We start from the raw sequence: 13,609 nt of genomic DNA, 5'->3' as shown, positions 1-13,609 counted from the left end.
ATAATAAAAAAATATTCAACATGGTGATGAAAACTAAAACTAAAAGCCAATCCACTTTCTTGCGCCTGAAAAAGCCAGAGTTTGTCAAACTAATCTCGAACTTTACCTGTTAGCAAATGAAACCGGCTTTGTGCAACAGGCCACAGGACGTTTTTATTGTTTTACTAGAGACAAAGAACTGCCTTAGTTACACTGACAGCTAAATGACAAGTCAGAAATGTACAACTCAAAAACAAATTCCACAAAACTAACGTCACAGAATTAAAGTTTATTTTACTATATGTTTGCTGCTGAATCTCACAGTTTATTTTAATTATTGGATCTGTAGAAACCTTTTACTCACAAAATCACACATTGTCAGTAAAATGGTCATTTTTATTGTTGTTATTATACAGATGAACGTTATTGTATCCGTTTATGTAATAACAGGCTTTATGTAACTAAAAAAAACTGATCAAATTGAGGGAATTGTTTCACATATTAACAAATCACTGATTGTTGTTGTTTTTCTACATTTGTTTCCAGTCTCTTTTAATTTTGGTATTTCTTTGAGTAAGCGTTCGGTCAAAATAAATTTTCAATACATTTCTTTGTTCTCTAACATATAAAACACAAATCTTGTGGCATTCACAGGAACACTAGTTTATTAGTTAACTAACTACACATTTACTTTATGTGAATCTAACAAAACATTTGCTCACTGTGACACAGAACAATGCTTTCTAATATGAGTAACTAGACTTCTTGATTGGGTGAAACTCTTCTCACACTGAGTACAGTCGTACGGCTTCTCTCCAGTATGAACTCGCTCGTGTAATTTCAGGTGTCCAGACTGAGTGAAACTCTTGTCACAATATGAGCACTTGTAAGGTTTTTCTCCAGTATGAATTCTTTGGTGCCGTTTCAGATTGCAAGATGTAGTAAAGCTCTTCCCACAGAGAGAACACACATAAGGCTTCTCATCTGAATGAACTATCAGGTGTTTTTTTAGATTTGATGGTGAAATGAACCTTTTACCACACTGATCACAGTTAAATGGTTTTTCTCCAGAGTGAATTCTCACGTGTGTGTTAAGGGCTCCTTTGTGTGTGAAACTCTTCTCACACTGAGTACAGTAGTACGGCTTCTCTCCAGTATGAACTCGCTCGTGTAATTTCAGGTGTCCAGACCGAGAGAAACTCTTGTCACAATATGAGCACTTGTAAGGTTTTTCTCCAGTATGAATTCTTTGGTGCTGTTTCAGACATTCAGCTCTAGTAAAGCTTTTCCCACAGTCAAAGCACATATAATCTCTCACTTCATTATGTGTTTTCTGGTGCAGTTTAAAACTGTCCAGCCTTGAAAAACTCTTTCCACAGAGAGAACACACATAAGGCTTCTCATCTGAATGAACTTTCAGGTGTGATTTTAGATTTGATGATGAAATAAAATCTTTACCACACTGATCACAGTTAAATGGCTTTTCTTCAGAGTGAATGAGCAGATGAACACTGAGACCTGATTCACCAGTAAAACTCTTTCCACACTGAGTGCATGTATACGGTTTCTCTCCAGTGTGAATTCTCATGTGTGTGTTAAGGTGTCCTTTCTCTGAGAAACTCGTCCCACACTGAGTGCAGGTGTGTGTCTTTTTGGCTTTTGTTCTTTGAATTGTAAAGTTACGATGTTCCTCCTCCACTTCATGCAGTTCTTGTCTTTGCTCTTTCACTCTCACCTGGTCTAAAATACACAGAAATACAGTTAGAATCAGTTCAAGTGAACCCTTATTTAATAGCAGAAAACAACAGAGATCAGATCTTTCACTTTTTGTTCTGTCATTCACTTGTTTACATAGTTAAAATATGTTTGACAAATGCTATAAACATTATGATCATATGGATGTATTGCTCCATCATTTATCATGCATATACTGCTTACTAATTCACATCTACCAAAGCGTCAACAATGAAGAATCAAGAATGGACACCAACCTGTTTGTTCCTCAGTATCTTCATGTTTTATTCTGGATGGTTCTGGATCACTCATGTCTTCAATCTCCTCTTTAATAAACTCCATCTTTAACAGTCACACAGATTTCAGCTGCTACTCCTGGAGTTTGTCCTTCTCTTGTAGGATGATGGGAATATTCCCAGTATTTATTGGTGAATTGTTGTGGGAGGGGCTTCACTGCAGGTGTGAACTGTGATCACTGTGTTTTTATCCAATCTGCATTTAAAAAGTACAGGGCCATCATGTTTAACTGAGCAGCTGAAAAACCTCTTTGTCTCCAAAAGTTCCTTGTTTTCAGCTCATTCATTATGGTGATCTCTGAGATCTTCTGTAAATTGGCACATTAAATCGTTTTATTGGTGTCAACAGGCTGAAACAAACTACACTGTAAAAACGAACAAGTTCATTCAACTTAAAATAATTTGTAACCTGGCTGCCTTAAAATGTTGTGTTAAGTAAGCTAAGAAACCTCAGTTGTTTGTACATGTACTGCAGTTCCTTAAACCTATAATTAATCGTTGGGGTAACAAAGGTGAAGCTGACAAAATAGTCTGATCAACTATTTAATTTAAGTTTAATTAATTTGTTTTTTAGTTACTCCAACGAGACATTAAAAGTTGTGTAAACTTAAATCCCAGTTGAGACAACATAAAATTAGTGACGCCAACAAACATTTCTGTTCATTTGAGTTGTTTACACCAAGCATCTTGTTAAATCGACTTATAATTATTAGTTGTCCAAACAACATAAAAATTGGCTGAACTATTCATTTAGTTGAATTAACTTATTTTTTTAAGGCAGCCAGGTTACTTTTTCAAGAATAGTTCATTTTAGTTGGAATGTTAAGTTCATTCAACAGAGTGAACTGCATAATTTGTCCACACAACTTGAGTTTCTGTTTTCTAACAGTACTACATAAAAATGATTCATTGGCATAGAAGAACATGCAGAATGCAATTTTTTTATTATTTCAAAACAGAAAATCATGCTTACCATTAATGTACTTAATGTTAAAACACCTTACCATTAATTACAAGCGTTTCAGTTCCAGCTGAACAATTGACATTTCATAACATGTTACATGAACATTTATCTAAAAAAAGAATCATGCAAACTCTGGTGCATAAAACTGTTGATATAGAAATAAAATGTGAAATATAAACGCTTACTGGCTTAAGTACTGTAGTTAATTGCAAGCATTTGGTGAAATTGAAATTTCATAACATGTTACATGAACATTTATCTAAAAAATGTATGCAAGCGAGCTCTAGTACACAACAATAGAAATATTAAAATCTGAAATATAAAGCTAACTGGCTTAAGTGCTGTATTTAAATTGCACAAAAATCTTGGTAGTTATCTCTGAGCAGATTAACTGAACAATGTCATTTTACTAACATTTTAAGAGCCTCTGAATTAAACTCTTCTGTAACTTATACAGGCCTCTTTTTGTTTAGTTTTCAAATCGAACCATGTAATAGATATGGAAATGGTTGCTCTAGAACACAAAAATAGAAATATTAAAATCTGAAATATAAAGCTAACTGGCTTAAGTGCTGTATTTAAATTGCACAAACATCTTGGTAGTTATCTCTGAGCAGATTAACATGTCATTTTACTAACATTTTTAGAACCTCTGAATTAAACTCTTTTATACAGGCCTCTTTTTGTTTAGTTTTCAAATTGAACCATGTAATAGATATGGAAATGGTGGTGTGAAGTCTTTAGTGAACACTGCTGTTGCTATTACTTGGTCACTAAAATACTAAACTTTGCCTTGAAGTAACTTGTTGCGGAGTCCGTGAACTTTTGCAGAACAATTGCCACTGCCGATGCCCATGACAACTTTTTGAATAATCTCAAATGTGTACTTCAGTCCCTTGGGATAGTCTATGTCAAGACAGTAAAGAAGACCCATGAGTGAGGAAAAAGCATTAGCAACATCTCCTAGCTCACGTATGATGATGTTGTCTTCCAGCACAACTGCGATATCAACTATCTCCTTTGCCAGTAGTGCTTGGCTGCTTCCGCCTTCCTCAGTCACAATGAGAAGACCAACGTCAACTCCTTTTGTAGCCTCTTGTTCAGAACTGGTAGTCTAAAGAACATAATTAAGTATTTAGTAATTAAGCATGTACTGTTACAATACCAAACATGAAAGGGTTAGTTAAAATTCTGTCATTAATTCCTCACCCTCTTTGCAACAAAAATTAAGATATTTTTGATGAAATACAAGAGCTTTCTGACCCCTCCATATACAGAAACGTTATTAAATTTTAAATTTTTTTAATTTTCTGTTCATTTACACAACCTCAGGCCATCCAAGATGTAGTAGGTGACTTTTTTCCTTCAGTAGAACAGTGTGGTGACGGGGGCGTGATAAAGCGAGGTCTGTAGTAGGGATGAGTGGTGATAAGCCTTACGGAACTCAAATATATTTTCCATATTTTTATGGTCAATATATTATTTGGTGTAAATACACTGAAAAATTCATGAAATATTGCGTTAATGGGAATTGTCGCTTTTCATATACAGACGCTTCCCAATAAATTAGAATATCGTGATAAAGTTCATTTATTTCACGAATTCAACTTAAAATGTGAAACTAATATATTATATAGACTCATTGCATGCAAAGTGAGATATTTCAAGCCTTTATTTGTTATAGTTTTGATGATGTGAAAACCACAAAATCAAAATCTCAGAAAATTAGAATATTACATGAAATCACACAGTAGTTACACATTAATCCCATGGTCATTGAACCAGGTTTTGGTTCTTTTGGCAGTGTGGGCAGGTGCAAATCCTGCTGGAAAATGAACTCAGCATCTCCATAAAGCATGAAGTGCTCTAAATGTCCTGGAAGACGGCTGCGTTGTTTGCACCTACCCACACTGCCAAAAGAACCAAAACCTGGTTCAATGACAATGGGACTACTGTGTAACTACTGTGTTCCATGTAATATTCTAATTTTCTGAGATTTTGATTTTGTGCTCATCACATCATCAAAACTATAACAAATAAAGGCTTGAAATATCTCACTTTGCATGCAATGAGTCTATATAATATATTAGTTTCACATTTTAAGTTGAATTTGTGAAATAAATTAACTTTTTCACGATATTCTAATTTATTGGGAAGCATCTGTATATAAAATGTATGTACAATATATTTATACTGTAAAATGTAATTTAGTTGAGTATTTAGATTACGTGGAAAACGATTGCTTTAAATTTTTACAATATATTATTTCATATATTTTCTGTATATTTACACCATATAATGACCAGTGTTAAAAAGAAAAATATACATCTTGGATGGCCTGAGGGTAAGTAAATTAAAAGCAAATTTTTATTTTTGGGTGAACTATATACCTTCAATAAATGTTTTTTACTGTGACAGTTACCCATGTCATAATGAAATCAACTCACGCACCTCACAGACACGGATAAAACTGTTGGGATCCTCCTTCAGATAAAATGGGAGTCCGAGTAAAGCAGCTGCTCTTCTCTTCTGGTTTGAAGTCTCAACACACAGCAAAAAGAAGAACATTAGACAAACTGTGACAACTGTAGGACCAAGCTTGCTGCTGATCACTTATCACAAAATTTTGTGATGGTTTTATTAATTTATTTTTTGTTCCCACTAAGGGTAGGAAGAGTCATAACTAGGGATTTGTACTGTGTCTACAGTAACTTATTTAACTTTATAGTCCACTATTAAATTATCCAATACCACTATATTGTCTTCCAAATGTCTAGCAAGAATAATTATACCATAAATAATTCTCAAACTATCCATGATTTATAGTAAAATACAAGTTAGGGTTGCTAACTGAAATGACCTCTGTCTGGTGCCCAAATGTTTTTGATTTTTCTAATACAATATAGTCCTCTGTCTGCACAGAATGAGACAATCCGATGAGACCGAATGCATTTCATTTGAGTCGATATTCATGAAATTCAATCGAATTTTACTGTTTCGATAAGGCATTTTTCATTCGATATCACTTAATTCGGATAAAAGCATGTGGATGGAAACATGGCTAGTGACAATTTTTTTTTGTATTTTCACAAACCACGCATAAATGTCTTTATCTCAAAGCTAAAAACTTTTTCATAAATGCTGCTGACATATTATTGTAGCAGAGTTTGTGCTGAATACAGTGTAATCAGGCTTTAGCCATGAAAATGTCACAGGTAACAGAAATAAGCACAAATGTCAGAGCATGTCAGAACACCTCCAGGGCCCAGAAAACACCTTGGTCCCCAGAGGGTTAAGTAAAAGTCAAGCCAAGTAAACCCTAAACTGAACTGCAAATAAGCTCATGACAGTAACAGTTTTTGATTACATTAGATTTGACAATGATTGACTACTTCTACAAGTGACAATGTACATTTTTTGTTAAGTGACTGATAAAGGATTGGGTAAATGAGATTATCCTTACTTGTACATCAAGGGGCTCCAGGAGACTGCGCAGGTCAGAACTGCTACTAGTTTGCAGTCTGTACATCTGTAACAATCTTGGGACATACTTGTCGAGTCCATCAAAGAAAGACTGGTGAAGATCAGTAGAAACCAGGCGCATAAACTCAGCACTAATCTTTTAAGAGAAAATCCAAAGAAAAAGTCAGTACATAACACAGTAAGTTGAGCATGAAGGTTGGCATTGGTTCGGTTTTGGCTCTTATAGGCCATTAAAATAAAATAAATTTCACCTGGAAAAAAATAAACTAAACATTAAAAAAAGTCAATAAACGCATTAACCACTGATATTGAACCAAACCACAAATCTAAAATTTGAATGACTCCAAAGCTTCATATTTCATAATTACCTGTTTTTTTGAAAACAGTGCTGGCCATCTGTCTTTGATCTCAGACACAGGAGGTTCATCATGAATAATCTCCTTCCTTCGCAAGGCAAAGGTGCTTGCCATCAGAGAATCTATCATTTTCCTGTCACTCTTCTTTTTCTTCATCTCCTCCGTCAGAGATATTCTCTCTCTTTCAAGGCAGTCTGGAGACTTTCCTTCAGGAAAATCTGGCAAAAAGTTGAGCTCAGACCGTTTTGGTTTCTTCATCGTCCTGTTCCCAGTTGATGTGTCGGTTGACCTTTTTTGATTGACTGTAAGCTCTGGGCATCCAGCAATACGGTACTTCTGACGGAGGTTACCCATCTTAAAAGTGAGGCTGAACTTCCAGCAGTACCACCCATGTGAAGAACTTGGCTCTCTCAAACAGGGATGCTTTTCGACGAGGGCTTTGGCAACATCCTTAATTTGTTTTGACATTGGATATGCATTGTGCTCATACATAGCACTCCCTACTTTGTCAAGTATGTCTCTCTTCATTGCAGCATTAACAACAAGTAGGGACCCATCTTTTTCATAAGTCTCATTTCCCTTTCGGAGCTTAAGTTCAACATCATAAGAGAAAGTTGGTATGATAAAAGGGTCAGGCCAGTGCTTAGAGCGAGGGTTTGACAGAGAACATACGGGGGATGCGGAGGTCCCAAAGGCCCTGTCAGAACTGCTGTCAAAGGAGGAGACAGAGGGGGGCATGTTGGGTGGTACCTTTAGTATTACCTTCAGCCTTGTTCTCTCTGTAGGTAGTTCAGACATTTCAGTCAAGTTGCAAAGTTCATTGTTGAACTCTGGATCTTGAAACTGGATAACAATTTCGCCCTCTAGATCAAGCTTGCTCTTGAGTGCAGTCTTCAATTCATCCACCGTCTCTGGAAGACTTTCAATCTGGACTCTACGGATGTCATCGTCCGCAAGAATGACGTGAAGCAGCATGCTGTAAGCATAAAGGGATAGTTCAGCCAAAAATTATATTAAACTCATGATTTACTCACCCTCAAGCCGTTCGAGATGCAAATGTCAATCATTTTTCAGACGAACACATTTTCAGTTATTTTAGAAAATGTATTAGATCTTTCAGTTGTTATAATGTAAAGTAATGGGGTCCACCTCCTTCAAGTCCCAAAAATGTGCATGCATCCTTCACAAAAGTAATCCATCCGGCTCCAGGGGGATAAACGAATCCCTTCTGAGGGTAATCCGTGGGTTTTGTCGTAAAAATATACATATTTAAAACTTTATAAAAGAAAATAACTGGCTTCCGGCAACGGTTGAGACACATTCACAGGAGATGGATGCCGGCGTATGACGTAGTGTAGGAAGCGTCGTGACGTAGAACGAGTGGAGTTTTGTTTTGCTCTGCTCACTGGTTGCGCTCAGCGCTGCACTGCCACATTCGTTCTACGTCACGACGCTTCCTACGCTACGTCCTACGCCGGCATCCATCTCCCGTGAAAGTGCCTCGACCGTTGCCGGACGGTCATTTATAAAGTTTTAAGTTTACATAATAAAGTTTTAAATATGTATATTTTTACGACAAAACCGCACGGATTACCCTCAGAAGGCCTTCGTTTATCCCCCTGGAGCCGGATGGATTACTTTTGTGAAGGATGCATGCACATTTTTGGGACTTGAAGGAGGTGGACCCCATAACTTGTCATCGTGAGGTGACTAAAGATTCCCACCCCTAGTTTTGATAGGGCCCAATTTTTGGAAAACATTTTCAGAAGAGAAACCAAAACGGTAGTCATCAAGTATTAACTTTAACAGCCAAACAAATTTAAAATGAGAAATTCTTCAGCCAAAAAAAAAAGATTGACATTTACTGACTAACCAAATCATGCAAGCAGTTTACAACAAAAAGACTTACCTCAGTGAAGTAAAAACACCTTGGGTGACACCATTAGTTTTCCTCGCACCATGTAAGGAGCCACTGGGTGGAAGGAATTCAGTTCTTCTGGGTCTGCAACTTGAAGGTCTGTGGAAAGTTTCCTTGTCAATTCATAGCATCTGAAGTGCTCCAAGTACCAGGCTGAAAAGCATTCAATGATAAATGATGCCTTGTTGCCCACAATCAGTACTTTGAGAATTTTGCCAAAATCAGGTAGTCCGCTTGTGCTCCCAACCGAAACAAACATCCCCTCAGAGTATTTAGTACCATGTAGAATCACACTAGTTGCAAGAGACACGGTCTTAACATCCTTGTATTTATGTCTGATAGCCTGTTTGACAGAGTTATCCAAAATGTCCAGAGAAACCAGAGATACTCTGCCAACCTCCACTGGTGGCTTAAAAAGGCTGGGCATATCAAGGAAGTAAGCCAACATATGCTGGTGTCTTGTGGCTAATGTTAACAAAATGTTCTTAAAATTGTTCACATCACGCACAACTTTTTTAAAAAAGCTGTGTTTCGCTTCAAAACGAATTGTCCAACAGTCCAGCAAAGGTCCAAAGCACCTGATGAGGTAGGGATAGTGTTCTATGAAATGGTGTTTAGGCCTTAGTTTACAGTCTGGAAAGGCCTCCTGGAGCAACTGCCTATGGACTGAGATGTTTTCTTCCAAATAGCACAGTGACTGATTGGTAAAAGATGGTGATGCCAAAAGTTCTACTAGGTCTTTTAATTTAAGAATAACACCCCATGTTATGTCATTTTCTGGGATTAGTTCACCAATCATCAGTGGAAGAAGTCTTAACAAAGTCCAGTTCTCATGACCATTTCCACCAATTGTACCATTGATTCTGAAACTTGGGGGAATTCTGTAGGGACGGTTAGTCTTATCAGAGAATAAGTACGGGAAATTCTGAATAACAGAATTTAATTCATCCAATGTGAAGTACTTATCCGAGATCAACTTTTTAAGACACAAGCTAAGTTCAAAAGGTACAATTCCCTCCAAGAGGTCATGCAGAAAGTCGGGCGGGAACCCTGTAACTGTATTGAAGTAAGTCAAGTTGTTCAAAACACAATTACTTTTGACACCATTTACATTCTGTACAAGTTCATTTTGTTTAACCTCCAAAACATCTGCCTCATGAGTTAATTTAGTCCTAAGCGGAAATAACCCACCTCTTACTTCAGTTGTCTGAATATCTCTACGGCTTGCTAAACAAAATCTGCAAAATTTATCAACAGTGAATGATTCTTGAAAGCCAGCAAGTGAATGAGCAGCTAAATTATCAGCAGATACAAAAAGCACTGTTCCTTTGACACTTGCTCCTAACCTCTGGATGAACAGACCTTGGTTTTCAAGGATCTGTAGGTCTTTTATAAGTGGCTCAAGAATTTTCTCATAGCCAAATGTTTTGATATCATTACTGTTGCACAGCACTGCAAGATATATCGATTGCAAAGATGATCGATATTTGATAGGCAAATTTGCTAGTACCCAATAGATAGCACATACCTTATTTTTTTTTCTAGAAGTACCTAAAGGATTGCATGTTTCAAAGTCATCTATGTACAATCCAATAGCAATTGGTAGTTCCTGTCTGGAGAATAGCGGATTTTCTTTAAAGTATAAGCCGTCACGAAAAGTTTTAAAATGACCAGATTGCGATGCAAGAGATTCTTCAGTAAGAACTTTGTCTAGAATTTCATTTCTGTTAAGTAACTCCGTTAAAACACTTAATATAGGGACGTATACAAATGTCTTTTTCCTGGTAGTATTATCTAAAATATATTCTACAGGCTCAATGACAGGAAAATTTTTTCTGAAAAATAGGGACCTCCTATGGTCAGTGCCAAATGGTCCAGTCTTTGAAAGTAAACAAAGCGGATTAGTTTCCTGCAGCGTTTTCTTTACCACAGTTAAAACAGTGCTGTCGGTGTTGCAATTATGTTCCCTTAGCACTTCCTCAATTGACCTATTAGTAAACTCTCCAGCTAAAACGCCTATCTCATACAGTTCATTTACTATTTCTTGTGTTGCTGACTTGGACACGTGCAAAATGGTTTGCATACGCAGGAATAAGGATGCAAGTCTATGATTAACTGATTCTCCATAATCTTCACAGTCATCATCATCATTTGGGGGGTTATCATAATCTACTGAAACCACATCTCCTATTTGTTCCTCACTGGTTTCTGCTGGACTGTGATCACAAATTAGTTCAGGTTTTATATTGTTTAAACCAGAATTAAAGTGATATCTACATTTGTGCCCAGTAAAGGTGGAATACACACTAGACTTAAATTGACACTGCGCAAAAGGACAATTAACAGTTTCATTACTCTTCAAATGAGCTCCCAAATGAGCAAAGTACTGCTTAATAGTACATGGCTCAGAAAAATCACATAATTCACACTGTAGCCGATGATTTACTACACTGGACAGAGATTCATGTGCATCATTTGCCTGAGATTGATGAACCACCGATGTTTCATGTTTCAACAAATGGTTTTTGAGAGCAACTTGTGTCTTAAAGGAGCACAAACAGTCATTGTAGATGCAAGGTAAGGGGCAAGACCTATTAAAGTGTCCGTGTTTACGCTTATAATGCCTTATAATGCTGCGTTGGTTGGCAGAAGAAAATCTGCAGAACTTGCAGATCCAGTTCATATGACTCACAAGAAAGGTTGCTCTGTAGTCTCAGTCAGTGCAGCCACAAACTCTGAAGAAAAAGAAAGTCAAAGTCAGACTGACTTCTCCATACTTTTGGGGTTGTACATACTGTACATTACTGCTAAAGGGCTTTCAGTAATGTAATATTGTAGTAATATGTAATATTGATTTCTTCAACAGTTCAACAAAACATTGTTAGTTGCATACTACACTGTCAGTTACACTATATTGTCCGTTTGTATCGTTTCAGCTGTTATAAAGAGTTAGTTCACCGAATAATGTAAAATCTGTCCATTTTTATGCATTTATGACGCAATTTATATACAAAAATTTGTTTTTACGTGCATATGATACACACTTTATGGCGTGTAATATGCAAGTAACCCACAGAACTAATTATGTTAAAGACTAGTATGTTTAAAAAAAAATGGTCCTCCACGACGGGTTCAGTCAAGAGTGAGTGAGCGAACGAACGACATTGAGGAGCGTGCCCGCACGAGTAAGCGCCCGAGTGAGTGAGCGACAGCGAGTGTGTGTGTGTGTGTGAGAGCGCGCGCGCCCCCGCGAGTGAGCGACAGTGAGTGTGTGTATGTGTGTGTGTGAGAGAGCAAGTGCTATTTATTCGTGGGAAGTGTAATGCCTGGAACACACCAAGCCGACGATCGGCTGAATTTGGTCCTCGTCGGCTTTGTAACGGCCGATTCGACATGTTGAATCGGCGTCGGTGAAATAGGGAACTCTTAGCTAACTTAACGTTAGCAGCTTATTGAACAAGTCAGTGCACGAGAATAGCAAAACAGCGAGCGAATAAACCAAAACTGCACAGACAGAAGGCTGTTCCAATCTTACTTCATCTAACCTGACTGTTTCTTGGCGAATATTTCAATATTAACACGAGCAGAGTGAAATAAAGAAAGTGTTTAGAGCAGGATTGATATTCAAAATGGTAACAGTTAAGTTTAGCACGCACTACTTTGTTTACGGTGTGTGTATCTGCAGCGTCGGTTTTCCCTTTTTAAATGACGAATATAGACGAATATATCTGCAGAAATAGACAGTAGTCTCATTTACAAGCAGGTGCTGAACAAGCATTCTAGCTAACAGTCGCTGTAAGTTAACTAGTTATCTTGGTGTGTTTAAGTGCAGCTTTTTTTTACCCCGACGCGAGGCGACAACACAGTTGGCTTTCATCAGCGCTAGTTCGTCGGCTTGGTGTGTTTTAAGACTCACTTCAGAAAAACTTATTCCTTCGTCAGACGCAGTTGAAGTAAAAATGTGCCAGAGCAAAAACCAAACCCAGTGAGCTGCGCGGGAAGTCCACTCTTCAACATTGTGCGCGCGCACGTGCAGAACGCGCTGCATTTCACTCACTACACTACACTAAGAATATAATAGTAAGTTATAGAGACAGAGCAAATTATAATCATCTGCTTGGTAAAATAAAAATGTATCTTAAGGGAAACTTCACTATTGTATCTGACGTTTAATTACCGTTACACATTTTAAATAGCTGCGATAAGAACGTGTAGCAGTAGCAGTAAATGATGGTAATGAAACGACGCAGATAACGTTACTTTGCCAAAAATACTTAACGAAATTACCAAAACATTATGAATAGATCTGATCTGACAACGTTGTGATCTGGTAATTTGATGGTAATTACGGGCATGCGACGTCATAGTTATGTTGTCAGTTAGGAAGTCATGAAATTATCAAAAAAGTACGAATACATTACGTAACGTTGTGTTTTAGTTGGGATAAAAGTATTATGAAAATGTAAAAGTGGCCACGATTAGGATACGATATAAATGTATGACCGCGTGTCATATGCAGGTGCAGCAGCAGTGTTTTACGGACACGCAGCACATAACATGTGGACAAAACTATATTTATCGTGGCCACTGACCACCCTGTGATATATACGCATCTAGTTTACACTTAATTTAACAATCATTTTCATAAAAACGAGGAAGATAGAAGTTTAAGCTTACCTCAGGAACTCTTGATCCAAAATGGAAGTTTCTCGAAGATGCAGGCGTTGTAAGGGCGTGGTCCGTGGGGTTTCCTACGTATTTATGCAGGGGCCGCTCATACAACTAAGAATTCTATGTTGCCTGAACTACTTTGAATAAATGGAGTAGTTGGGCACAAGTAAACTTGATATCTTAAGTACGCTCAACACTTTAGTTGAGC

At 37.3% G+C, this 13,609-nt stretch overlaps 1 protein-coding gene and 1 long non-coding RNA gene across 2 annotated transcripts; both read right to left on the bottom strand.

Moving 5' to 3' along the window:
• Positions 1 to 612: 612 nt before the first annotated feature.
• On the bottom strand, positions 613 to 2,238 carry LOC130097318 (gastrula zinc finger protein XlCGF52.1-like). Its single transcript, XM_056264117.1, has 2 exons — positions 1,971 to 2,238; positions 613 to 1,719 (listed from the first exon to the last, which is right to left on the bottom strand). Exons 1-2 carry the CDS (start codon positions 2,053 to 2,055, stop codon positions 698 to 700), a joined length of 1,107 nt encoding a protein of 368 aa, XP_056120092.1. The 5' UTR covers positions 2,056 to 2,238; the 3' UTR covers positions 613 to 697.
• A 151-nt stretch (positions 2,239 to 2,389) lies between these two features.
• LOC130097336 (uncharacterized) lies at positions 2,390 to 12,744 on the bottom strand. The gene is made up of 4 exons (XR_008808287.1): positions 12,647 to 12,744; positions 11,423 to 11,465; positions 5,425 to 5,514; positions 2,390 to 4,087 (listed from the first exon to the last, which is right to left on the bottom strand). It is a non-coding gene; the product is annotated as an uncharacterized LOC130097336 (long non-coding RNA).
• Positions 12,745 to 13,609: the final 865 nt, after the last annotated feature.

Source organism: Rhinichthys klamathensis, unplaced genomic scaffold, assembly GCF_029890125.1.
Source record: "Rhinichthys klamathensis goyatoka isolate OS25496 unplaced genomic scaffold, OSU_Roscu_1.1 h1tg000216l_1, whole genome shotgun sequence".
Taxonomy (NCBI): Eukaryota; Metazoa; Chordata; class Actinopteri; order Cypriniformes; family Leuciscidae; genus Rhinichthys; species Rhinichthys klamathensis.
Note: the sequence above shows the minus strand (reverse complement) of the source record. Positions and strands in the feature narration are given on the sequence as shown.